This window comes from Amblyomma americanum, chromosome 5, assembly GCF_052857255.1.
Source record: "Amblyomma americanum isolate KBUSLIRL-KWMA chromosome 5, ASM5285725v1, whole genome shotgun sequence".
NCBI classification, from domain to species: domain Eukaryota; kingdom Metazoa; phylum Arthropoda; class Arachnida; order Ixodida; family Ixodidae; genus Amblyomma; species Amblyomma americanum.
Genome location: NC_135501.1, coordinates 206,801,344 through 206,826,407, shown reverse-complemented (window position 1 = coordinate 206,826,407; position 25,064 = coordinate 206,801,344). Strand labels below are relative to the sequence as shown.

The following is a 25,064-nucleotide window of genomic DNA, read 5'->3' as shown; positions in this document are numbered from 1 at the left end:
GCTATGAAAGGTTAGCTGGCGCCTGGCGGAGTGTGCTTAATGCACATTACAAACTATCCACATTGCAGGTATGGTTTAAAGCATCACCGTTGCGATAAGCAAGGCAGCAGACATGCCAGATCGTAGAAGAAACGCGATGACAATGCCCTAGCCGACCAGCTCCTCCGACAGCGCACAGTGCTTCCGCTGCATGCATTACAACAGCGTACACCCCTCTCCATGGGGAAGTGCATGGAGACGGCAGACTAACAAGAATTCTAGGGACCATATTCTGGTGATAAGATTGACCAGTGGACAACTTTTACATAAATAGCACATTTTATACATATCAGTCTTGCAAAACACTGTCCAACCAGTCTTCCAGGTCAACTGTGGGCTTTTGGGGTTCAGGTGCTGGCTTTTCAGGTTGAGCTGCAGGCTTTTCAGGTTGAGCTGCAGGCTTTTCAGGTTCTACACAGAGGAAAGACAAAGGGAACACGTGAGCCTGCCTTATTCCAATTTGGTGTGCCCACCACTTGGAAATTCAGCCCCTCTCCAGTGACTGCTAGTAATAAAAGAGAACATTTTTATTTTGTGATGAAACAAAGTCTGTATCAACTCAGTGATGTTTCATGCCACATCCAAAAATTGCCTTAATTAGGCCAGCAATTCTCTGTTTAAGGCCCTTTTTTGCTGCAGCAGCTTTGAAACTCCGTCAATTTGGTAAAAGAGACAATTTCAGTGCTTACAATTTCCTGAAAGTAGGTAAAAGTTCCCTTTTTGCCAAATCGCACCCCTGAAATTCCATGAAAAAGGAAAAATTCCTCGAATGGAACACCACTGAGACTAATGCACACGTGACCAAAGCTAATGCTTGGCTATGCAGCAGGTCTTCCTGCACATTAATAATAACGGCCTAAACATTAATAGACATTATTGAATGTTTTGTTCACTCCTGACAGTTTTCAAATGCCAGAAGGCCACACACACCCTGTAGTAAACCCAAGCAGTGGCTCCACTCGTGACCATGGTTGTAGCCTCGGACCTTTTGATAATCGCCATCATCACAGTGGGATGTTCCATGCAACGAATGAGTCCCTACTTTACCACGAAGGTACTGAATACTCTGGTAACATCAGCTGTGCGGCTTACAGACTGCAGAATTTACATACACTGAATGCTTTGTCATAACTTAACAATAGCGGTGACCGCAAATAATCAGGCTGCAGAAGCAGCATCTGCTGTGATGTTTAGCTTATTGTCATGAGTTACCCAAGGGCCTGCAGTGAAGGAAATGCATGCTGCCTTGGTTTTCTCTTCGAGAGGAGAGGAGTAATATGGGTTGAATACTTTGAATACTGTCGGGCGCACGGCCTTATCGCATCCAAACGTAGCTAGAAGAAAAGGCCGGCGCGTTGCGTTTGTATGTGTGTGCTTGCTGCTCAGCGGCGACGGACGAGAGACACCCCCCCCCGAACAGCAGTTACGGGGCATCATGGGTGTGTGTGTGCACGCGGGCCGGTCCTACGTGCCACGGAACCAGCCGTATGCGCTGACCGAGGGGGTGGCAGTTGGCACCGGGTCGACGGCTGACGGCCGAGGCGAGATGCTGGCCCCTGCGAAGTACGCCGGAGAAGGGTGTCGCCCGATAAGAACAAGGTCTGCGCCTGGAAGAGGCAGCGCCTCCGTAACGACCTTCAGGTTCTGGGAACCAGTCAAGATGCCTTCACAAGGAGCCGACCGAAGGGAACAACAGGGAAGCAAGGACGGGAGAGAGCAAGCTGGAAAGAAAGACCAGGAAGAGAGGAGAGAGGAACGAGAATAACAGGACAGACGGGTGGTGGATGACGAGATGAGAGGCTGCATCCCGACGGCGAAGTGGTGTCACCGCAATTGTGAATCGATGTGAATAAATTAGGCACCGTGTAATTGGAATGTTTGGTGTGGTCTGGCTGAATCGGGAGGAGAGGGAAACAAAATAGAGGAGGGAGAAAGGAACCTGACTGACTGGCGCAGTCGACAGCATCTCCCGACGGGAAGCGGACCCGCCATGGGACTCATCGAGATGGCAACAAAGGGTCCAGGGCTGAGCGGCTATCTCGGGCGTGGACCAGCAGACCAAGCCATCTCCTACAGTGAAGCAGGTTGGTGTCTTGTAGGTCCTTCTGCTGGGCACTGTGACAGTTGTGTGAGCAGGGAGGACAGGAACAGACAATTAGGAGGGAGGCAGATGGAGCTGGTTGTGAACGCCGAGGTAGCACGCGTCAGCGGAGGGTCAGGGTTGTCTTTTGCCGATGAGATGGCGCTGCTGAAATTGAAACTAAAAATTTCAGAAGCCGAAATGGCAAAGGAAAAATTGCGGTACGAGAGAGAGGTAAGGGAAGTGGTGGCCGGTGTAAAACAAGAGGCGGTGCATCCGGAGAATGGGGTGGGCATCGCGGAGCATTTCGAGGTAGGCCAGAGAGCGGTAAAGGCAGTCCACATGGAAGGCTCGAGTGGCGGCACTGACGCATTTGTGGGACAGGAGGTAGGCCAGAGAGCGATACTGGAAAGCTCGAGTGGTGACACGGCGGCCGCAATCAAGAAACAGGAGGCAGGTGTCAACGTGTCAGAGGAGCGCTCCGAGGATTTGAAAGAAACTGATGAAGACAAGTTTGGCAGTGGAAATCTCTGTGCTGCGGCGAGCAGGCTAGCATGCGGGAAAGATGCGGTCATCGAGGATGCAAGACCTCCGGAGCGAATGGAAGTGGCAGCCGCAGTGGCAGAAGTGGTGACTGCACTGAAGGAGGATAGTCGCAACAAACAGGAATGCGCAGACGCAGCTGCGGCTGTAACGGCCACCGCAGTAGAGCAGACTGTTAGCGCTGGCGCTGAAAGAGGGTACAGCAGGCATACAAATGTTCCAGAGCGCTCAGGCATACAAATGTTCCAGTGGAGCCAGTATATGGGGAGCTGCTAAATTGCTACAGAGGACAGAGGCTCAAGTACCCTCCGCCACACAACTCATTAACACAACAAGAAGCAGTGAACTGGCGGAGACTGCAAACAGGAACATTCTTCAACCTATACATTCTACACAAAATGTACCCTACACAATCCAGGGACACATGCCCGTGGTGCGGGGCAACCCCCACGCTATACCACATTACATGGGAGTGCAAACGCAATTATGCATTCCACAAACTCAAAACCCCGAGTGCGGAGCAATGGGAGGGTCTGCTCACCAGCAGCGAGCTCACAGCCCAAAGGGCCCTTGTGCAGCACGCATGAGAAGCAGCAAGACTCAGCGGAGCCCTGGAATAGGAGCCCGACCTTGCGAAGAGGCCAGACGTCAACGATGAAGACGACGGCACACCGCTAATCTCAGTGAGATTTCAATAAATGTTTTTCTCTCTCTATCTCTCCAGAGCGTGAAGAGTCCAGGCGCGAGCAAACTGGCGGCGCTGCGTCGAGGGAGACCGGCGAACGCGCGAGTGCGCGCGCTCATGATGAGGTAGCAGGTGAAATTTTTTCGGGCAGTGGAGGCGAGATCGCGGGCCAACCGTGTGTGCGAATGGCGTCACGGGAGTCGCAACAAGTGAAAACGACGCGACTGGCGAATGAGGCTGAGTGGGCAAGTCACCAGGGTGGCGGAAAGACTAAGCTGCCCTTCACAGAAAGGTCCATCGGGAGAACGCGCTGTCAGAATTGTAACGAGTGTTAGATGGCGCCCTGCCAGAGGCCGTACGACAGGGGACGGCCAATTGCACTAATCGTAAGGAGGTACGTGCCGTGGCAGATGACCAGTAAGGGCGATTGCATTGAACCAACTGACCGCCCTCCACCGCAGGGGGTTTAGCACACCGTGGCGTTCGAGATGGCAACTTTGCGCAAAAGATAGCGACGCCAACGCTGACAAGCTGCCGAGGCTTATAGCACCAGCTTCATTGGTAAAGAGAGCGGGGTGCAAGGGGTAACGCTGTTCCTTAGTCCTTTGTTTTAATGGTGTCGCAGTGCCCGAGAAAGGATCGCAGGACACCAGACGTGCGCGGTTGTGGAGGTGTCGGGCGCACGGCCTTATCGCATCCAAACGTAGCCAGAAGAAACGGCCAGCGCATTGTGTTCGTATGTGTGTACTTGCCGCTCAGTGGCGACGGACGAGAGACAGCCCCCGAACAGCAGTTACGGGGGCATCATGGGTGTGTGTGTGCGCGGGCCAGTCCTACGTGCCACGGAACCAGCCGTATGCACTGACCGAGGGGGTGGCAGTTGGCACCGGGTAGACGGCTGACGGCCGAGGCGAGATGCTGGCCCCTGCGAAGCACGCCGGAGAAGGGTGTCGCCCGATAAGAACAAGGTCTGCGCCTGGGAGAGGCGGCGCCTCCGTAACGACCGTTGGATTCCGGGAACCAGTCAAGATGCCTTCACAAGGAGCCTACCGAAGGGAACAACGGGGAAGCAAGGACGAGAGAGAGCAAGCTGGAAAGAAAGACCGGGAAGAGAGGAGAGAGGAACGAGAATAACGGGACAGATGGGTGGTGGATGCCGAGACAAGAGGCCACATCTTGACGGTGGAGCGGTGTCACCGCAATAGTGATTAGATGTGAATAAATTAGGCACTGTGTAATCGGAATGTTTGGTGTGGTCTGGCTGAATCGGGAGGAGAGGGAAACAAAATAGAGGGGGGAGGAAGGAACCTGCCTGACTAATACAAACCACATTTCACAGCACATGGAGCATCCTGAGTACTCTAACTTTGCCATATCAAGCTAATGCTTGTGCCTTGCCAAAAACAAGTATGTCTTTTAAACTATAACTTGAACACCAGAAATTTTAAACCTAGCAGCTCCGCTCTGACATGTGTCATTTCATCTTTCATTCATGTTGAAAGAACTGCTGACAGATAATAGTAGACTGTTCCATAGCATGTGCTACCACCTCCCTCCTTGTGTGCATGGTCAGCTCACCCACAAACAAAAGAATAAAAAGGATTACATGCAGAACTTCAAAACTATGCTTCATATGTTTTTTAGGTGTTTGGTCTACCACTACATTCTTGTTAAGAACGTACTCTAGCAAACAACTTTTTCATGACAACCATAACATTGTCACAGGCAAATACATACCGTATTTACGTGCGTAATTTGCATACACGTAATTTATTACTTGGATTTATGTAAAAAAAATTTACTTGCATATATCATGCTCCCTGATTCGCCACACTACCAGCATGTGCATTGGTAGGTACAAGGCAGGCCTGGGAAGATTGGTGCGGCTACTTTGCAGTGTGCCGCTGCAAAAAGTTGAGCGGCGAGGGGTAAAACTGTGCGCCGTTTACCTGGCACGCTAATGCTGGCAGTCGCTTTCCTGGACGAAGAGTTGAGAGAGCAAGCTTCCAGTAGCCTCTGGCACGCGCTGGACTCCGAAACTACAGAAATGTTTGCTGTTTCGGTTTTCCGCTTGTCAACCGGACCGCATGCGAGTGTGCCCTTTTATCGCCTATTGTCCCCATTTGACTCCAACTGCTAGTTTTCGATTGTAGAGTTGAGCATTTATTGCTTTCAGCTGTACACGCGTTGTCACGCCATCCCACAGGGAACTGGATAACGTGGGGCGGGTTTGGAGGGGGTATGCGTCTTATGTTTGGAGTCAACTACTTTTTTGGCCAGTGAGGGGGTAAAAGTTGGGGGGTCGACGTATAGACGCCAAAATACAATATATATTGTGCGTTATGACCTTTATAGAGTTTTTTAGGATGTGTTCGCAAAATCTTCACATAATTTGTGCACCCCTTTTTTGAAGCTTCAATTTAAGGAAAAAAAGTGCACAAATTATGAAAGTAAATATGGTACATGCACCCAAGGGGTTGCCAAATAAATGTACACGAACATATATATTTAAACACTTTTTTTTTTTTTTTACCGAGTGCTGTAAATGCTACCTTGCAAAAGCTTATAAAGTTGGAGCCCACTTTCAGTGAATTTTGGTTGATTTGCCACATAACTGAGAACATAAGCAACTACAACCAAAAGCTGTTTGACGCGTGAGGGAGAGGAGGATTTTGCAGTTCAAACGCGTGCATAGCAGTTGGATTCCAAGCCTGAGAGTATTTATTTGTGGCCAACAACACACAGCCCACAACTAACATTGTGGCAACGTTCCGGGATTAGGGGTGAAAAGCTAGCAAAAGTGGGCCTTTGGTCTAACCTCGAGCACACCAGACACTTGTTATCCATGGCACTCTTTGGTAAGGCTGCCCTTGCTTTATTAAAATCAAATTATCATAATTTCTCTAGATGCATAGCTTGCTTCATATTGTGGACATAATCTTCTACGATAGGACGCTCTGTTAGCTCCTAAGCTTTGTAAATATGGCAGCAGTACAACAACAAGTGGCAATGAAAAAAAAACTTACGAGATGGCGACTTGACAGACTCCTCCACAGCGTCAACTTTGGCTCCAAGAGGGGCAGTGTCTCCACTCACGGTGACTGAGAGGTAAAGAAAAATGCATATGAAAATGCCCACAAGCCCACTTTTTCGAGCTGTCAGCATGATGCTTCCTTGTCTTCACAAAGTACATTGCTGCTAATGCAGGTTACGCATTAAGTCCTTGAGTATAAATGCTCTGATGACATCAAGACATTAGTGTTCATTAAATGTGTTGTTTATCATAGACTGTTGTTTATCATAGACTGTACCATAAACTAAAATATATCTTGTTTCTATAATAACTAATTTCTATGGTCCACAGCTGTGTTAGTGTGGGCATCAGTTTACACGGGATACCATTTTACAACCTTCCTAAGTTAAAAGGTAAACAACAAAACATTACAATCTAACTGTGGCTTTGTAAAATACTAGCACCCTGTGATCATGAAAAAGGAGAAGATAAGCACACAATCAAAAGCATCACACTGAACTTCCAACTGAGTTGGAAGCTCAACGCTCTGTAGTCAATTCTGCATTTGTCCATCTTTCCGTACCGGTATGACACACACAGGAAATATTTGGTTCCCCAAAAATGAACCATTTGGCTATCCCCATTTTACGCTTATGCCTCACAGTCAAGTTTCAAAATCAGAGTCAGAGGGTGTCAGCTACATCAACACTGACCTTCTTTGTCGCCATGCTCGTGTGTGAGTGAAAGCAAGAACTCCAAGTTTTTATCGTCTTCTCTCTTTTTCTCCAAGTTGTCTGCCTCCGCCGGCTTTGACTTCAAAGAAAGGCACGACTCGAGCAGCTCGTCCAGGTCGTCGTCCCTTGGCTTTGGCTTCGGCCTGGCTGCAGCAGCAGCAGCTATGGCTGCTTGCAAGGAGCTCTTCAACGACTCCCCAACGTCTGGAACCTTGTTGACTTCTCGCTTTCCCGTTTGAAGGAATGCCTCATACCTTTCTTTTTCGGCAGCTGCCTCAGCATTGAATTCCTCTATAACCTTGGCCTAGGCACATAAAATCAAGCAATCAATCAATCACTCATTAGTGCAACCCAAAGACAGACACAACAAAATGACAAACACCAAAAGTGCTACTCACAACTGCTTACTTTAAGTTTATGACTGGCTACTTAACCATTTCTTTCTGAGCTTGAAAGCACTCTTCAAGCAAAATAATGAAAGATTCATTCAAAAAGATTCAAGTGAAGGCTGTTCGCCCCTGAAATCTTTTGCTTCTAGGGAGGAATTTTAGTGGTATTCATGTCTAATTTCATAACCTCTCCTCATCACAGAAGATATGGCATGCTACGTGCCCAAAATAAGAACAAAAAGAAATTATTTGAATATCTACATACTCTTTGCACTTAATCATCCTGTATTTTGCTGAAGAGCTTTTAAATTAAACAAAAATTAAGACAATATTATAATTAGGGATCATTGGGGCAGAAATGAGGAGGCTTACGAAAAGGGTTCAACTTAAACTGAGGACAACGCAGTGAGCTACGGAAAGGAAAATTACAGGTTTAACATCAAAAGACAGGAAGGTCAGAGTGGGCCAGGGTACAAGCAGGGCTAATGACATCCAAGTCGAGATCAAGAAGAAGAAATGACTTGGGCGGGGCATGTATTGCGAAGGCAAGATAATTGGCAGTCATCAAGGGAAACAGACTGGATACCAAGAGAAGGCAAGTGTAGCAGGGGGCGACAGAAAGTTAGGTGGGCTGATTAGGAAGTTTACAGGGATAAGATGGCCGCAGCTGGCACAGGACAAGGTTAATCGCAGAGACATGGGAGAGGCCTTTGTCCTGCAGTGGGTGTAGTCAGGCTGATGATGATAATTAGGGATTTAAGAATATTTGAAATTTTCAACAAGAATCAAAAATGTTTGTTATTCAGTCATATTTGTATTCACAAAATGGATATTTCAGCAGTGATCGAATACCATACAGACTTTCATAAATAAACCCACAGCAAAGACACTGTATCTGGGCAAGTAATTCTAAGTTCGAGTTTAAAGTGCCAAGAAAACAGTACAGAGGTGTCCTCATCGCTTTCTCCTTCATTGTTTATCGTGTAGAACGATCATGTTTAGACGTAGCTATACTCCATATCAAAAGCAGTTTGCAGCAGTGTGGACTGCGTGTGGACAGGTTCACTCACCGGAAAGATGTCCTCGGGAAGGTCAAGACGCTTGTGCAGGGGTATTGTATGCAGTGCTTGGACGATCGTGTCACAATCGATTGAGAGAAACTCGCTGATCTCGGCAGGTTCGTCTTGCCAATCCTGCTGCTCCTTGAAGCGGAAGTGTGCACTTGCTCCCGCTGTGAAATGGAAGGACAAGATTTAACAACAATTATATGCAAGATTATATGCAATGAGGTTTTAATGCAAAAGTGTTAAAGGCCCCATTCTCCTGAAAATCCAGTGTCGACGTAGTGAGTGAAAAATCACGGGCATGGCTCTGACAGGTGGTCCCCAGAGAGCAACCAAGGAGGCAGGAGGGTCACGTATGTCCCGTGACCTTGCGGCGTCATCACAGCCAGCCCACTGAGTAATGAGCAAGCTGCCCAAAGGGGCAGGTAGCAGTTAAATTAATGATTGGTCACTCGAGAAGAGCAACGTGGGCCCCACAAAACCCACTGCAGGGAGCACCTGCAATCGCACAGCAGTGGTGCATTGCATAACCGCTGCACTACTACGCCAGGAGGGGTATAAGGACTCCCAGGGAATATGAATGTAAAGTCGAGAATGATATTCTGCATGTATGGGAAATAACCCATTATGCTACCGCGTCATACCCTTAAGGCAGACTTTAAGTGTCCCCTCCAATTTTGGGGCGAGTTTTCACAAGAGTTCATCCCACTGAGAAGGCCAAATAAGGGGAGATGCGGGTTCTGAAATGATGAAAAAATAAAAAAATAATGAGTGCGCAAAAATGGCCTATTTAGGATTAATACTCTCTAAAAGCTCCTGCCTAAAAATTTTCAAGGTCTAAATCTGACCTCCAACTCCTAAAATATCTATACATTTCGTGCCTACGAAGCCCAGAAATGGCGATAAAGGAGCGAAATAAGGCAGGACTTTGTACCAGTCTCTTCTCACGACAGCGTCCTCGATGGCCGCCATATTGGTTTTGTTTAAAGGCTGGGACCCTTTTTTACTACCTGTTATTACTTACTACTGGGAAATATTTTTGGAGCGTCCGCATTCCGCTGTTTTTTGAAGCCTCTACAACGACCTCCGAATGAATGGCGTGCGCACTTCAAATGCAAATTCCTCAGCTTCGTGTTTTTTGCCAATGTGACCAGCCTTATGGAAGTTTTTGTTTAGGTTTTCATGGTGCAATTTGAATTACTCTTATACCATTGAATTCAGGAAGAACTAAACTGTAGAGCTATGCTGTTTTTCTTTAGCTGAGTCAAACATTTCAAACTTTATGAACCATAATGTCAGCTAACCACACTTAATAATTATGTGCTTGGACAGAATTCAACACTTTTATATGATGATATAATTCAACAATAATGTAATTAGCACAGCTCCAGCTGGCAGGTCTTTGCCTACAACCCCATTTCAATCAAAACCGAAATATGTAGAAAGAAAGTGCCTCAACGACCCGTAAAAATTTAACTAATTAGACATTATTTTCCTATAATATGGGAACTAACTGAGATATACTGAAAATAATTATATTTTTGAAAACAGGAAGGAACAAATATACACAACTAATTTTATTACGATATCTTTAATAATAAAAATGTTCATTTCAAGACCCGTGTCTTCCCTTAAGTGGCATTTATTCAAGTGGTATGTCACCGTGTTCGTTAACAACAGAGTGAAAGGCTGGTAAAGCAATCCCGCTGGTAAAGCCATCCCGAACAACAGGTGCGGTAGCATCTCGATTTTTAGTCCAGACCCTAAGCATTATCGGCACTGATGCTAATAATGACCCACACTCAAAACAAACTTGTCATAGGTCGTTTGCTGATAGCTTAAATAATTGTAACACAACCAAGCTAGAACATATAAGAATTATACAGGCTTGCCTGCTATTCACAACCAGTGTCTTGTCTAAGTTATATATCATTTGTATGGAGCATTTCCCTTGCAAGCAGGAAGCACGGGGCTTAATCCGCAGTGCCACCAGGTACCCACTGGTGATACAATGTGCTTGAGCTTTGCTCTGGCCTGGTACTCAGCTACTCGGCTAGTAAAATACTTGGAAATAGGTCTTTGACCCCGCCTTGTGTAAGAATAAAAAAAACTTGGTGCCATAGTGGTCCTTGGCCAAAGCTGCCCTTATGCTAATAAAACTCATCATACCATCAGTTGCACACCATACTTGTAAAAGAAAATGAAAGGCAATAACTTTGTCATAATTTTTTTGCTGCTGCCTTGTATAAGGTGGGACCAGGAATAAGCCAGAAAATAATATTTAAGGATGCAATTTTTTAAGTGGAAATGACAAAATGAGAAGTCAACAGGTGGAAAGGTTACCCAACACTGTACAAATGCTGTACTGAAGCAGCACAGAAAAGAAAAGGTATTTCTAATGTCTCCAAGCAAGCAAAATTTTTCTTCTTGTAATAAAGAGCAGATGCATTTGACAAGTACCAGCACGGCTAACTCAATGTTCAAATACTAAGTTGGCTCTTAGCATGAAAAATTGGAAGGACATTTAAGCTCCACCTTTTAAGGTATGATGTGATAACATTAACGAGTTAATGCCCACATATGCGGAATTTGTCATTCTCCACTTAACAGTCATAGATCACTGGGAGTCCTCATACCACTCCTGGTGCAGTGGTGCAGCAGTTAAACGATGTGTCACTGCCTTGCCACCAGTGGGGCTGTGCGACCCATGTTGCTCGGGAACAGCAACCTCTCGCTACCAATCATTAATTGAACTGCCACCTGTCACGGTGATCAGCTTGCCCACAGTCCGGTGGGCAGGTTGCGATGGCGCCACAAGGTCAAGTGACCTAGCTGACTCACCTAGGTTGCTACACCAAGGATTTTTCGCTAACAACGGTGACGATGCTGACTCTGGAATTTCTGCAGAATGGGAGCCTGAACGCGACTGCGTTAGAATGGGAGAGGTGGTTAGTACTATCACAATAATGCCATAGCAGCCGGGGTGGCTCAGTGGTTATGGCACTCGGCTGCTGACCCAAAAGATGCAGATTCGATCCCGGCGTAGCGGTCACATTTTGATGGAGGTGAAATGCTAGAGCTCGTGTACTGTGCGATGTCAGGGCACGTTAAAGAACCCCAGGTGGTCGAAATTATCTGCAGCACTCCACTACGGCATTTCTCATAGCCTGAGTCACTTGGGAATGCTAAACCCCATAAAACCTAGCATAAAACATAAACAACAGTAAAGAGGCAGTGAATGGTTTTATTCAAGCACCACAACCACAGCACGTGGCATATGTCCTACTGCATGGGCACCCCCATGTGCGTGGCACCCTAGTGCTTGGGTGAAACATTCCTGTCACATAGTAGGGCAGCTGCGCCAATGCATGCCCATTCCGTTGTTTGAGGTCATGATGGCGTGGCCAATGTAAAAAGATACACACAAACGTGAGCTGCAGGGGAGCATTAATAGCTAGGTTTGGTTGTTGAAACCTCATTTGGCAAACTGAAAAACTCAACAAAGAGTTTGTGCTTACTAGCGGTCACGAGTATGCTGGGTTTACTGGTTACTTCGATCTTGCAAAAGAGAACAGAACACAGTTTCGGTGGTTTGCTGAGAAACCATGCATAAAACATTTATGCTCTGTAAATATAAGCCTAATCTAATGCCTTACATTTTCAATAAATATGTTAGCCGAGAATGAGGGTTTATGCACTGCCCTCTTGTGGCATATCTTTGTTGTGCAATGCACTTCACATGGAAGTCAAGAATGTAATTTAAATCGCTCTCAATAAGCAAACCGCGTGATGAATGTGATGCGGGTAGCAAAACTCCGTGACACTGCTGCGCAAGCGAACGGGACATACAGACGACCACCACACGGCTAAGCGTTTGTTGCTTCCCTGCTTGCCTCTTTTTTTTTTTTCTGGATCTGCACGCCTTATGCGTGCAGGCTTAAGAGCTGCGCGAAGGCAGCACGGTCATAAGCACTTCTGCACATTGTAGGTGTCACGCTGGCGTGATCGCCGTGGCCGCAGAAAAACCACGAGTGCTTAACGAGGTACCGCCGCGGCTTGCACGACTTTAGTAAGCCATGCCAGGGCATTCCATGCCTCCTTTTAACTTAATTAGCTCTTAGCTGGCTCAGACTAAAACGAACAAGCTTTGCTGAAAGTCCTACGATATGTAGTCATCCTATATAGCTACAGGCTTCAGTTACATAGCCGGGCCGAGTCCGAAGTAAGAGGTAAATTATCGAATGTCATGCATGCTAGACGAGAGATAGAATAACGAAAATAAGACAAATGTCCTGAATTCAAGCCGAGAAAAGATGTGACGCACTTTCTCAGTCGCTCCACACGCAAGTATACTCACCTGATAAGCTCAGCAAAAGATCGAAATCTTCGCCTCGCTTTCTGTTGTACTCCGTCTCGACCTCGACGGGTTCGTCGTACCGGCTCCAATTACTAGAGATTCCCCGTTTTCGAAACTGAGGGTCGCATGTGGGTTCTATCTGCAAACAAGACAGAGAGAAACGAGGTCGGTCTTCAAACTCATTCACAAAATTTCCAACGGAGTTGGCTAGTATGATTTTACCGGCGTGGGAGTTGACACGGATGAAGTCTTGCCCTCAGGCACGTCTGGTGCGCTATCTACGTCTACCGTAGGTTCTTCTTGCCGAGACTGCTTTGTTTCGGAGTCCAGAGGCTTCCATCTCTGTCTTTTTGTTTCTTTTCTCTTATCCTTTGGTTTCGGACCCATCAAGAAGCCTAGCTTCGCACGCTGTCACGTCGTCACCGAAACTGCATGGACGGTGCCATACTGCGGATTCGAAAATGAGGTTTCGCCAAATTTGTATCAAATAAAACCTAATATACAATTTTTGAAACGTTATATTATTGTCAGACTTTTTTAACTAGGATGTATTTTACAGTACTTATACGTGTTTTAATTTAAAGTTTTGCTTTAATTTGTTTAGCCACGTTTTTTTAACATTGAGCAACAATGAAACCAAAATGGCAGCGCACATGGTTCCGCGTTGTTTACACGTTGTTTCAATGCATGCTGTCTCGTGTGTCCAATTCGCTGGCTTCTAGCGCTACCCTACCACTCCAAAAACAAGGTATGCACCCGACCTGTAGTCAAACGCGCGTGCAAGCATGAGCGAACCGCAAGCGAAGCGCAGACGGCGAACTTTCGGTGGCGATCCGCGGCTGTTGCCTCGGGTGAGGCAAGTGTTGAGCGAAAACGACCACTTGGACGTTGAAGACGTCGTCACGAAGCTGCAGCGAAGGCACCCTGAGTACAAGCGTAAGAAGAAGAATGCTCTGTTATACTCTGTAACGCAGGCGATCGAGATCATAGCCGGCGACGATCCGGTGCCAGGCACGGATACAGTGGGTGAAGGCGATCTGGACGGCAGCAGCGTCACAGACGAAGACGTCGTGCCTTACCCCGACCAAAACATGATGAACAAGTCCATGAATGACCTCTACAAGACGCCAGATCCTAAGCAGGCGTCGAAGGAGAGTGACACCCCGACGAAGGCGCGCAAGACACCCAGGAAGCCGAAGTCCAATGATGTGGATGCTGCGATTCAAGACAACCTCAAGAAACGCATGGCCAAGGAGAAGGAGATAGCTCTGATAAACCCGACTGCACGGTTCGCGGACCTGGGAGGCATGGAGGGTCCGTTAGAAGAGGTCTGCAACATGCTCATGCATCTCAAGCACCCGGAGGTCTACAAGAGGCTGGGCGTCGTTCCTCCTCGCGGTTTCCTTCTGCACGGCCCTCCCGGCTGTGGCAAGACTCTGCTGGCGCATGCCATAGCCGGAGAGCTGGAGATTCCCATGATTCGGGTCGCGGCGCCTGAGATCGTCGCCGGCGTCTCTGGCGAGTCCGAGGAGCGCATTCGCGAGCTGTTCGACAAGGCTGTGAATAGCGCGCCGTGCATCTTCTTCATCGACGAGATAGACGCCGTGACGCCTAAGCGAGAGACAGCGCAGCGGGAGATGGAGCGGCGCATCGTTGCCCAGCTGCTGTCCAGTCTGGACGACCTGTCGCAGCGCGAGTTGCCGGCCGAAGTGCTCGTCATCGGCGCCACCAATCGCCCCGACGCCCTGGATCCGGCCCTGCGAAGAGCCGGGCGATTCGACCGCGAGATATGCTTGGGCATCCCTGATGAAGCGGCCCGCGAGAGAATTCTAACCGTTCTTTGCCGCAAGCTGACGCTCGGAACCGACGTTAAGCTCGGCGTGATCGCCCATAGGACGCCCGGCTATGTTGGCGCTGATTTAATGGCGTTGACTCGGGAGGCGACGATGTCTGCCATCAACCGAATCTTCCGCGGAATTGAGGAAGGTGTCAAGGCAACTGGTGAAGGTCCACAAAACCGGCTGGACATGGCCATCTCTCTGCTGAAGGAGGTTCCTCCATTAGACGACGCGCAGCTGAAGAACCTCTGCGTCGAGGTTCGGGACTTTGAGGATGCATTGAAGCTGGTCCAGCCTTCGGCCAAGCGCGAGGGCTTCGCCACCGTTCCGGACGTGACATGGGACGACGTCGGAGCTCTTACTTCAATCCGGGAAGCACTTCAGGTCGCCATTTTGGCTCCCGTGCGACACCGCGATAAATACGAAGCCCTGGGACTTGTCACCCCCGCGGGAATATTGCTGCATGGACCTCCCGGTTGTGGCAAGACCTTATTAGCCAAGGCCATTGCCAACGAATCGGGCATAAACTTCATTTCGGTCAAAGGCCCCGAATTGCTGAACATGTATGTGGGCGAAAGCGAGCGAGCTGTGCGTCAGTGCTTCCAGAGGGCTCGGAACTCTGCACCTTGCGTCATCTTTTTCGATGAGCTGGATGCGCTGTGTCCAAGACGGTCCGATTCTGCAGATGGCGGTTCCGCGTCGCGCGTCGTCAACCAGCTCTTGACGGAGATGGACGGCTTAGAACCGAGGAAGCAGGTGTTCGTCCTGGCCGCCACCAACAGGCCAGACATCATCGATCCAGCTATGTTGCGGCCTGGCCGTCTAGACGAGGTTCTCTACGTCGGCCTGCCAAGCGCCGAGGAACGCGTGGAGATTCTGAAGACACTGACGAGAAACGGGACTAGGCCGCCCCTACAGGCGACAGTGTCTCTGGAGGAAATTGGTAAAGATGAGCGGTGCGAGGGCTTTTCGGGAGCCGACTTGGCTGCGCTCGTGCGTCAAGCCTCCGTAATTGCGTTGACCAAGTACCTAAAGGACAGTGCAGAGGGTCAGCTACTGGTTGGTCCCGAAAACTTCGATGCTGCGTTTGGGAAAGTGTCAGCGTCAAACAAGGGCCGTCGGACTCTGAAAAAAGTGCAAACTTGAATCTATCCCTTCAATGGTACTGATTCAGTGTTGAGTGTACATGTGTGCTCATCCTTTTTTTTTTTTTCTGAATGGAGGGACACCAACAAACTCTTCTTTTGTTTCATAAAATAGTTCGTTAACAAAAGTGGACTCTTAAGAACGTTAAGTTCATTCTGTCTTTATTAACACAATAAATTTTTGCATATATCTCCCATTTCTTCTTTAAAATGAAATTTGCCTTGATTTTCCTGATAACACACATTGCTCTCAGAGTAGGGATGGAGTATACTTCCCAATATACTGTGCTGATGTTGTTACAGAAGCTTGGTAATACACAAGACACAAATAATTTGACTCATTCAGCTTTGTTTTGCTATTGTAATGGAAAGGTCCTGCAGGAAGTTAGAATAGCTGGAGCCCTTGAGGGAGACTGCATTTGGCAGTGCATGGTTTATTATGGTTTCATTCACTTTATTTCTGTTAAACGTGAAACTTATGTATGTTAAAGCCCATTTTGGGCACAACTACAGTAGTCAAGGACAGATGACAGGATGCTATGCAAGGACGCAGTCTATTTCTTCTAATGTCTCCAATATCGATGCATTTGTTGACAATGAAACAAGTTTAGTGAGAAGCACAGCTCTGCTGCACATTAATCTCAAATTGGGCCCTTCTACTAAGCTAAGGAGTGTATACTAAGCCGCATCAGACAGTTAAAACAATTCAGGCGAAAGTCTTTCCCATCAATTGCACAAGCGTTAGTAGTCTAAATACTTTTCGGACGTTGTCGGCGAAGTAAGCGTTCGAAGGGACATTCATATTGGCTGTGGAAGCGGTTTGCAAGCCTATCCCGGACACCAGTAGTGGCATAAAGTCTGGCTTTGACATACTTCCCAATATACTGTGCTGATGTTGTTACAGAAGCTTGGTAATACACAAGACACAAATAATTTGACTCATTCAGCTTTGTTTTGCTATTGTAATGGAAAGGTCCTGCAGGAAGTTAGAATAGCTGGAGCCCTTGAGGGAGACTGCATTTGGCAGTGCATGGTTTATTATGGTTTCATTCACTTTATTTCTGTTAAACGTGAAACTTATGTATGTTAAAGCCCATTTTGGGCACAACTACAGTAGTCAAGGACAGATGACAGGATGCTATGCAAGGACGCAGTCTATTTCTTCTAATGTCTCCAATATCGATGCATTTGTTGACAATGAAACAAGTTTAGTGAGAAGCACAGCTCTGCTGCACATTAATCTCAAATTGGGCCCTTCTACTAAGCTAAGGAGTGTATACTAAGCCGCATCAGACAGTTAAAACAATTCAGGCGAAAGTCTTTCCCATCAATTGCACAAGCGTTAGTAGTCTAAATACTTTTCGGACGTTGTCGGCGAAGTAAGCGTTCGAAGGGACATTCATATTGGCTGTGGAAGCGGTTTGCAAGCCTATCCCGGACACCAGTAGTGGCATAAAGTCTGGCTTTGACATACTTCCCAATATACTGTGCTGATGTTGTTACAGAAGCTTGGTAATACACAAGACACAAATAATTTGACTCATTCAGCTTTGTTTTGCTATTGTAATGGAAAGGTCCTGCAGGAAGTTAGAATAGCTGGAGCCCTTGAGGGAGACTGCATTTGGCAGTGCATGGTTTATTATGGTTTCATTCACTTTATTTCTGTTAAACGTGAAACTTATGTATGTTAAAGCCCATTTTGGGCACAACTACAGTAGTCAAGGACAGATGACAGGATGCTATGCAAGGACGCAGTCTATTTCTTCTAATGTCTCCAATATCGATGCATTTGTTGACAATGAAACAAGTTTAGTGAGAAGCACAGCTCTGCTGCACATTAATCTCAAATTGGGCCCTTCTACTAAGCTAAGGAGTGTATACTAAGCCGCATCAGACAGTTAAAACAATTCAGGCGAAAGTCTTTCCCATCAATTGCACAAGCGTTAGTAGTCTAAATACTTTTCGGACGTTGTCGGCGAAGTAAGCGTTCGAAGGGACATTCATATTGGCTGTGGAAGCGGTTTGCAAGCCTATCCCGGACACCAGTAGTGGCATAAAGTCTGGCTTTGACATCGGTTTGTCTGAGAAGACCAATAAAAGAGTAGACACCTTTAACTGAGTCGCTGTTTCTTCGCGGCTCGTTTCTGTGTGGAAAGTGAACCCCCTCAGTACTTCGAACACCTGTAACCAGAACTCACAGACGTGACCAACTTAATCGATGTCCTGTGAGAAATGGTATGGATTGCCCGCTCGTCCACGATCTTTCTTTTTCACGTGACTCAGCGCATTGAGCCTTAGCTGCGCTGCCTTTTCTCTCTGTCACTTCCCTCCTTTCGTGATAAAGGCCCCTCTCCAATCCGCTATCGTGAGCGCTCTTCCGGTCGAGAGATAAGGAGATAGGTGCTAAACGGCTGGTCTCTGCCTCTCGTCCGCGCGCATTTCGCACCAAGACAGCTGTCGGGGCTCCTTGCAGGAGATGCTTTCCGTCCGCCACCAAGCGACCCGCCCCGGGAGATCACTTTGACAATGGACGGCGACAAAACCGCTCCCTCAGGTATGCCAGCATCCCCATATGCAGCGTATAGCTTTCAAAGAGATTGTGTTAATTGTGGTTTTGTACAGAGAGCGATATGCTTCTACGATGCCTACAGCATGCATTCACAAACGCTCTTTGCAGCAGGTTGCAGGGTTGGCATGAAAAGGGCGCATGCAAGACGAATATTGTTGCACCTTAAAACGCGCGCGAAAATCGTCAGGATTATGTGGCTTTAGTTGGCAAGTCGACCTATGACGATGATGATTGTGAGTTGGCTGTCTCCATTCTGCGAAAAGAGTGGGACAGACATACCGACAAATAAGCTTTATTGGCTGAGTGGGAAGGCGTGCAGCCTCTCCCAATGCAGCAGGTCAGTCCCGCGGAAGGGAGAGGATTGGATCGCTGCATGGGGAGCTGGTTGGAATCGAGAAAAAGGGAAGAAGGTAAAGGTCATATGTCTCCTTGTTTCTTCTCCAGCTTTATATCTAGTGACTGCATTCTCTGAGGAATGCTACGCTTCTTTCCATCCCTACACTCGCGGGATTTACTTCGAACAGTTTTTTTTTTTTTTTTGAAGCGATGTTTATTGCCTCAGGGCATAAAAACTATGAAATGAGAGGTGAGTAGGGTGCTTAAATAAATGAAAAAATGTGGGCTGATCTGATGAAATCAAGAAGTAAACGATGATATGGACCCTGTGTCCAGGCAATATAGGAATCCGGGTTGTCCGGTGAGAGACCCGCTGCCGCCAGGTGCCGAATTATCGTCGGCTTCTGCGCCGGGCAGTCCCACAACAGGTGGTGGATATCCGCCTCACAGTCTGTGATCTTGCAGACTGGACACCCGGGGCGGGGATTCGAACAGTTGGTTCGAGCATTAAGTCACCTCCAACGTACGCGCGTCATGCTGCTGCCAGTGCTGCTTGCTTTGCGATGTTCACTGCGAAGCATTTCCAATGTGTACGCCATTTCCAAGAGCTGCGAAGAGAAGTTCACCTATTCTTATAACGAAGGAAATTCGAGGTTATGCCGTACTTTCACAAGGTAGCCCACAACATTAAGAAGGCAGCTATAAAGCAGGGCATTGACATTGTGGTTTCCGCCCCTGTAAGCTTTCTGGCTTATGCTCGCGCATCTCAAGAGGCAAGTCAAGAAATCCTGTTTGTTTGACGCAGCATGAGAACCTGTTCACGCCATGTGCCACAAGTTCCCGCTTACCTGCGAAAAGGTTTACATCGGCCAAGCAGGCCAATGTATGGTAATGATCGGCTGCGTACGTGACCACTACAAGTCTTTGGGCTCTGTTTATGATGGAGCAAATTTGCCTCGTCATTGTAGGGAGTGTGGTTGCTACCCTTTGTTCGGTAATCTTAGCATTCTCGGCAGAGGCAGGGGCAAAGAAGAGGCCGAAATTCTATTAGCATACTTCGTCAGTATGCATGGCGATAATTGTGAGCTTGGGGGAAAAGGAGTCTGTTTTCTTACGTAGTTCGCCGGCGATAGATACTCTGCTTATCTTCCATTTGTAATTTCTGGAATGTGGCGCTGGTTGTTCTGCGCATGCGCATGTTAGCCTTGCTGGGAGGCTGCTGTTTTCACTAAAGCACAGTTGCTAGTCCATTCGTCGTGGTGTACGTCACCTCCCAATCTTGTCCTTTCTGACTGGTTCTCCTCTTCGTCATGCACCAACTAGCCCAGATTTCCACTCTTCAGGAAAATGATAGGTGTAACGTTAAGAGACAGGAAGCGGGCAGAGTGGGACAGGGAACAAACGCACGTTAATGACATCGTAGTGGAAGAAATGAGCCTGGGCAGGGCATGTAATGCGCAGGCGAGACAACCAATGGTCCCCGAGGGTAACGGACTGGATACCAAGAGAAGGCAAGCGTAGCAGGGGGCCGCAGAAAGTTACGTGGGCGGATGATATTAAGAAGTATGGGAGGGCAAGGTGGCCGCACTTGGCACAGGACAGGGTAAACTGAAGGAATGTGGGAGAGGTCTTGGTCCTGCAGTGGCCGTAGTCAGGCTGATTATGATGATGATGATGGTTTTTAAAGTGCAGTTCTTAGGCGCCCATTCCTCCATTCCGCGTCTCGTCGGCTTTACATAGGCCTTTCAGGACAGGGAAAATAATCTTTTCAGAAATATAAGCTCAGTGCCTGTTAACAACTGCACTGTCAAGGACTTGCAAGAGATCCACTACAGCGCGCAAACTTCCTGTTCCCATGTTCTCTGTGTGTCGCTGGCACTAGAAAACCAGCGCAATGACACTTAGTGGCTCGTGTATCTCTTTAACGGGAAGATCTTGTAACAGCTCTCCTAAAATATATTGTTATAGCAAAGCCTTGACAATAGTGTCTTAGTGTACTGGTGAATCACAAACGACAGGGTAACGCGCGCGCCGATCTTCCTTGGACTAGTTCGTGGCGCTGCAGCAGCGTGGCGTCGTTATCGTGAAAATCCAGTTCTTCCATGCCGTAACTGCCAATTCCCTCAGTCAGACCACAAAATTCTTATTTCAGACCCTTCCCTCCTGCAGGACCTTGAAAACTCCTTCTATTCAGGAAAACTAAGACAATTTTGGCTTTCAGCTTCCGGACAAAGGGAAAGTTCCCCAAATGGAACATTGCTGTGGAAAACGCCATTTGGACGCCCGGGACCGGGAAACAAGCCTCGGAAGTGTGGCCGCTTCGAATAGTGTTTAATACATATCGGTCTACAAAGGCCGTAATGACAATTAGATTCATGTGCCAAATTCAAAATCAAATTCAATTGTGAGTCCATGCCACCGCACACAGCTGGCATGTTAACGTGGTGGCCCGTATACGTTTTAGAATGTAAAATAACGACGTAAAAAAGCTGAAGCATTGGATAAATTTGTTGTTTTCAGTGGACCGCAGCGATGGAGAAACGAAAGCAGACAGGACTGCAATGATCGCCGACATTCTGAAGCAGCGGGTGATGGTCATGGACGGCGCCATGGGCACCATGATTCAGCGACTGGGCCTCGATGAAGCCGCCTTTCGAGGCGCGGAGTTCGCCGACCACGACAAACCGTTGCAGGGAGACAACGACCTGCTCAACCTGACCCGACCCGACGTTGTGCTGGATATACACAAGGTTGCGTAAAGAGCGAGCTATCACTTAAGGCGATGCTCACAGCACAACACTCACCGCGTCACAACCAGAACTCTCGAGTGATACGGGAACTACACATTCAGGTGCACGTTTCAAAATACAGCGCTCTTATTGATTAAAAAATATGGTGGTCACCATAATAAAGCATTGGAGCCCCCTTGCTAGGGGAGTGTGCTGGGGAGGTGGCTAGGCGATTGGGGGAGGGGGGTGGCCTCTGGAAGCGGAAGGGGAGGCTCCTCGCTTGGGCTGTAGGCTTCTCTTCAACAGACGCCAAATTTTTGGCGAGCTACAACAGCACAGTTTTGGCACTAAAACCCTTAGGTCGGTGTGAAACCGAACCCCTGAGTTGCTGGCGCCATCTTGGCTGCTAGAGCAGCCTTTAATCTAGGTTATGATGTGAGGCGCTGTCAGGGGGGACACCATGAATCATTTTATCCGCTTGCTATGAAAGACCACACATATAAATTGCGGCCTCGAGCCACAGGTCGTTGCATTTTACTGGCTCAAGCAAATGCCATCGCTTTCTGGCGGCGATTTTATATACGTATACATGTGTAAACTTTAAACCATGGGTGTATTTACGCCAGATGGAATTTGCGTAACCAAATAACTTCACGTTTTTTTCCGTGTGTCATGGCAGTGTTACCTGGAGGCCGGTGCTGACTTTGTGGAGACTAACACGTTCAGCTCGACGTCTGTGGCCCAGACCGAGTACGGGCTGAGCCATTTGGTAAGCCTAATTAGCTCCTGTCTCATTGTAACACATGTTCTTGATGTCCTTGCCCCTAAAGCATGGGTACCTGGGCCTTTGCATTGTTGGGTCATAAAAAAATACACTTGATTATAGTTTATCCATCGCAAAAGCGGCCGAAAACATCATGGCGCATGAATATATTGCAATTCACCTTTTCCTGATTCGCGATCTTTTGAGGCTCACTCTTTTCCAGTTACCACATATTGCTACATTATTGCTCAACAAAGAGCCACCCACCATTTTTTCGATCTTGATTCATATGGCTTGCACACCATCGACTTAACCACTGTCATTCTTATTATCACGCGCACTTTCAGATCTTAAGTTAAGCAGAAAAGAGATACAGGGCAAGATGTCGAGCAGTGAGACGCATTCTTTTTTTGTCCATTATCAGACCTACCGTCTCAACGTCGAAGGTGCCAGGCTAGCACGAGAAGCCTGCCGGCTGGTTGAGGATGCCACAGGTCAGAGGACTGCTGCTTTTCAAACTGATCTTGCCATGCTGCTCTGTCTTATAGCATGCCCTATAGTGCAGACTAAGCAAGTAATGCAGTTTATGGTTTATGGGGGTTTAACGTCCCAAACCGACTCAGGCTATGAGGGACGCCCTGGTGAAGATCTCCGGAAATTTCGACCACCTGTGGTTCTTCAACGTGCTCTGACATCGCACACAGCTCGGGCCTCTAGAATTTCACCTCCATCGAAATTGGACCGCCGCGGCCAGGATCGAACCCGCGTCTTTCGGGTCAGCAGCGGAGCGCCATAACCACTGAGCCACCGCGGCAAGTAATGTAGTAACTTAGCTTTCAGTGTATAATGCCGCCAGATATGCCCGTTCTATGTAGCTATAGCAATATGCATGACTGGCTAATAACAAGACCAGTTGCTTTCTACAAGGATCAAGTACAAAGTGAAAAAAAAATCGACAAAATTGCTTGTACGCTTGTGTCTGATAACTTAAAAACTGACATTTCGAAACCGGATTGACTTCTTCTTTGGGCCTCTGAAGAAGGACCCGAGGCGGCTCCGAAACGTCAGGATTTTAAATGAAGAAGTTTTGGTCGGATTTTTTCTGGTATTTTACTATAAGTAGAGTACAATGTGTATTCGCGATTACGTTATGGCTATTTCTTGTTTCTTGTTTAATGTGTTCAATCTGTAGAGGAGAACTCCAGGCTCCAACATGCCTCAGTTTAAGTAAGGAGAAGTGGCTGTAGTTTTAAGACATACTTCTGTAAGAATTGACACCAAACTTTTGAAAGAGCACGATGGGCCGAATTTAGCTTTCGAGTGTCCTCGCGAGTAAAGCTGCGAACAAAGTAATGGCTTGTTCCAATCGACAATCCGGAAGAGATGTCCGAATCCGCTAAGCAGCAAGTGTTCCCTCACTTTTCTTTATTGCATTTTTTTTTGCTTTTGCCGATCAAATAGGTATCATACCGCCGCGGTCAAATGAGAACTCAGTGTCTGAATTCAAATCGCCCATTGAAACGCGTTCTTCGGCTTCGCGGAGTCAGGATCGCCGATTGGAATATGCCATTAGCTGTAGACGATAGTACAACGACATGCACACCGTCTGGCCAGGAGTCATGGTCGATGAAGTTCACTGGTCACTGACCACGGTAAAAAAAAGGATGACGTCTCGGGAGCGCTACAGCTTCCTTGTTCACAACGAGGCAACCAGTACGGAAAAAGGGAGCCGTAGCGCTCCCGAAACGTCATTCTTTTTTTTTTACCATGGTCAGTGACCAGTGAACTTCATCAACGCCATTAGCTCCATCGTTCATTCATTCACTGTCGGTCTCATGAGTTAACTATAGGTTTAGGTTTTACGGGGCTTTAACGTCCCAAGGCGACTGAAGCTATGAGGGACGCCGTAGTGAAGGGCTCCGAAAATTTCGACCACCTGGGGTTCTTTAACGTGCGCTGACATCGCACAGTACTCGGGCCTGTAGAATTTCGCCTCTGTCGAAATTCGACCGCCGAAATCGGGATCGAACCCGCGTCTTTCGGGTGAGCAGTCGAGCGCCGTAAGCACTGAACCACCGCGGTGGCATGGGCTAACTATACGAAGGAAATGCGCCTATCGTGGGGGAAATGAGGATTTTAGCAACAACTTCACCAAGAACAACTGCGAATGGGGCCTTCTGTCACTCAAATACGAAAATCAACGCTCTGGTTCATGCGCTACCGTCTGTTTCTGCCGACAGTAACAAAGCACACCCGCTGCTTCTGAGCGCACGGTCGCGGGATCAGATGCGTGCCGCGAAGGCCGCATTTCGTGGTGGCCAAATGCAGAAGCGCACATGTGTTGTGCTATATGTCAGCACACGATAAAGAACCCTGAGGGGCCGAAACTAATCCAGAGTTCTCGACTATGGCTTCGGGACCATTCGGGACGTTAGACGCCGCGTACCTCAAGGGCGAGGCTATAGTTGCCGGTCATCGACGTTGCCTGTTTGCAGGTTCGCCTAGGTTTGCCTGCGGGGCCCTTGGGCCGACGAGCAGGACTCTGTCGATATCGCCGTACGTGGACAGACCGGAAGAACGGAACATCAGTAGGTGCATCCTCTGGCCCGGGGGAGAAGCTGTGACATAACTCTTTATCGCCTATTTGTTATCTATGCAGCCAGATGACGAGTCCAGTTCAATACCTCAGATGCTTTCGTCTTTATTCTTAATTGATCTGTGTTGAGGTCTTCGTCCTTAAAATATTTCTGAGCCTCATTGACACTCCGTATACTGATGAC

At 47.8% G+C, this 25,064-nt stretch overlaps 3 protein-coding genes across 8 annotated transcripts in view; 2 read left to right on the top strand and 1 right to left on the bottom strand.

Moving 5' to 3' along the window:
- Positions 1–299: 299 nt before the first annotated feature.
- On the bottom strand, positions 300–13,361 carry Aven (Apoptosis and caspase activation inhibitor). 3 transcript variants are annotated; one of them, XM_077666685.1, is made up of 6 exons: positions 13,127–13,361; positions 12,905–13,043; positions 8,554–8,714; positions 7,074–7,398; positions 6,374–6,448; positions 300–450 (listed from the first exon to the last, which is right to left on the bottom strand). In XM_077666685.1, exons 1-6 carry the CDS (start codon positions 13,289–13,291, stop codon positions 329–331), a joined length of 987 nt encoding a protein of 328 aa, XP_077522811.1. In that variant the 5' UTR covers positions 13,292–13,361; the 3' UTR covers positions 300–328. The 3 variants fall into 3 exon arrangements, with proteins under 3 accessions (XP_077522811.1, XP_077522812.1, XP_077522813.1); XM_077666686.1 differs by having other exon boundaries at positions 300–432; positions 6,377–6,448; XM_077666687.1 differs by lacking the exon at positions 6,374–6,448.
- A 184-nt stretch (positions 13,362–13,545) lies between these two features.
- On the top strand, positions 13,546–16,744 carry smid (nuclear valosin-containing protein-like smid). Its single transcript, XM_077666683.1, has one exon. It carries the CDS (start codon positions 13,690–13,692, stop codon positions 15,886–15,888), a length of 2,199 nt encoding a protein of 732 aa, XP_077522809.1. The 5' UTR covers positions 13,546–13,689; the 3' UTR covers positions 15,889–16,744.
- Positions 16,745–18,313: 1,569 nt separating this feature from the next.
- The window catches only part of LOC144133525 (methionine synthase-like), a 39,984-nt gene continuing 33,233 nt past the window's right edge, over positions 18,314–25,064 (top strand). For all 4 annotated transcript variants that reach the window (XM_077666679.1, XM_077666678.1, XM_077666681.1 and 1 more), the window contains exons 1-5: positions 18,314–18,441; positions 21,313–21,542; positions 22,201–22,290; positions 22,709–22,778; positions 24,780–24,872. In XM_077666679.1, coding sequence (XP_077522805.1) covers positions 18,414–18,441; positions 21,313–21,542; positions 22,201–22,290; positions 22,709–22,778; positions 24,780–24,872 — 511 coding nt within the window. In that variant the 5' untranslated portion in view covers positions 18,314–18,413. The remainder of the gene's footprint in view (positions 18,442–21,312; positions 21,543–22,200; positions 22,291–22,708; positions 22,779–24,779; positions 24,873–25,064) is intronic.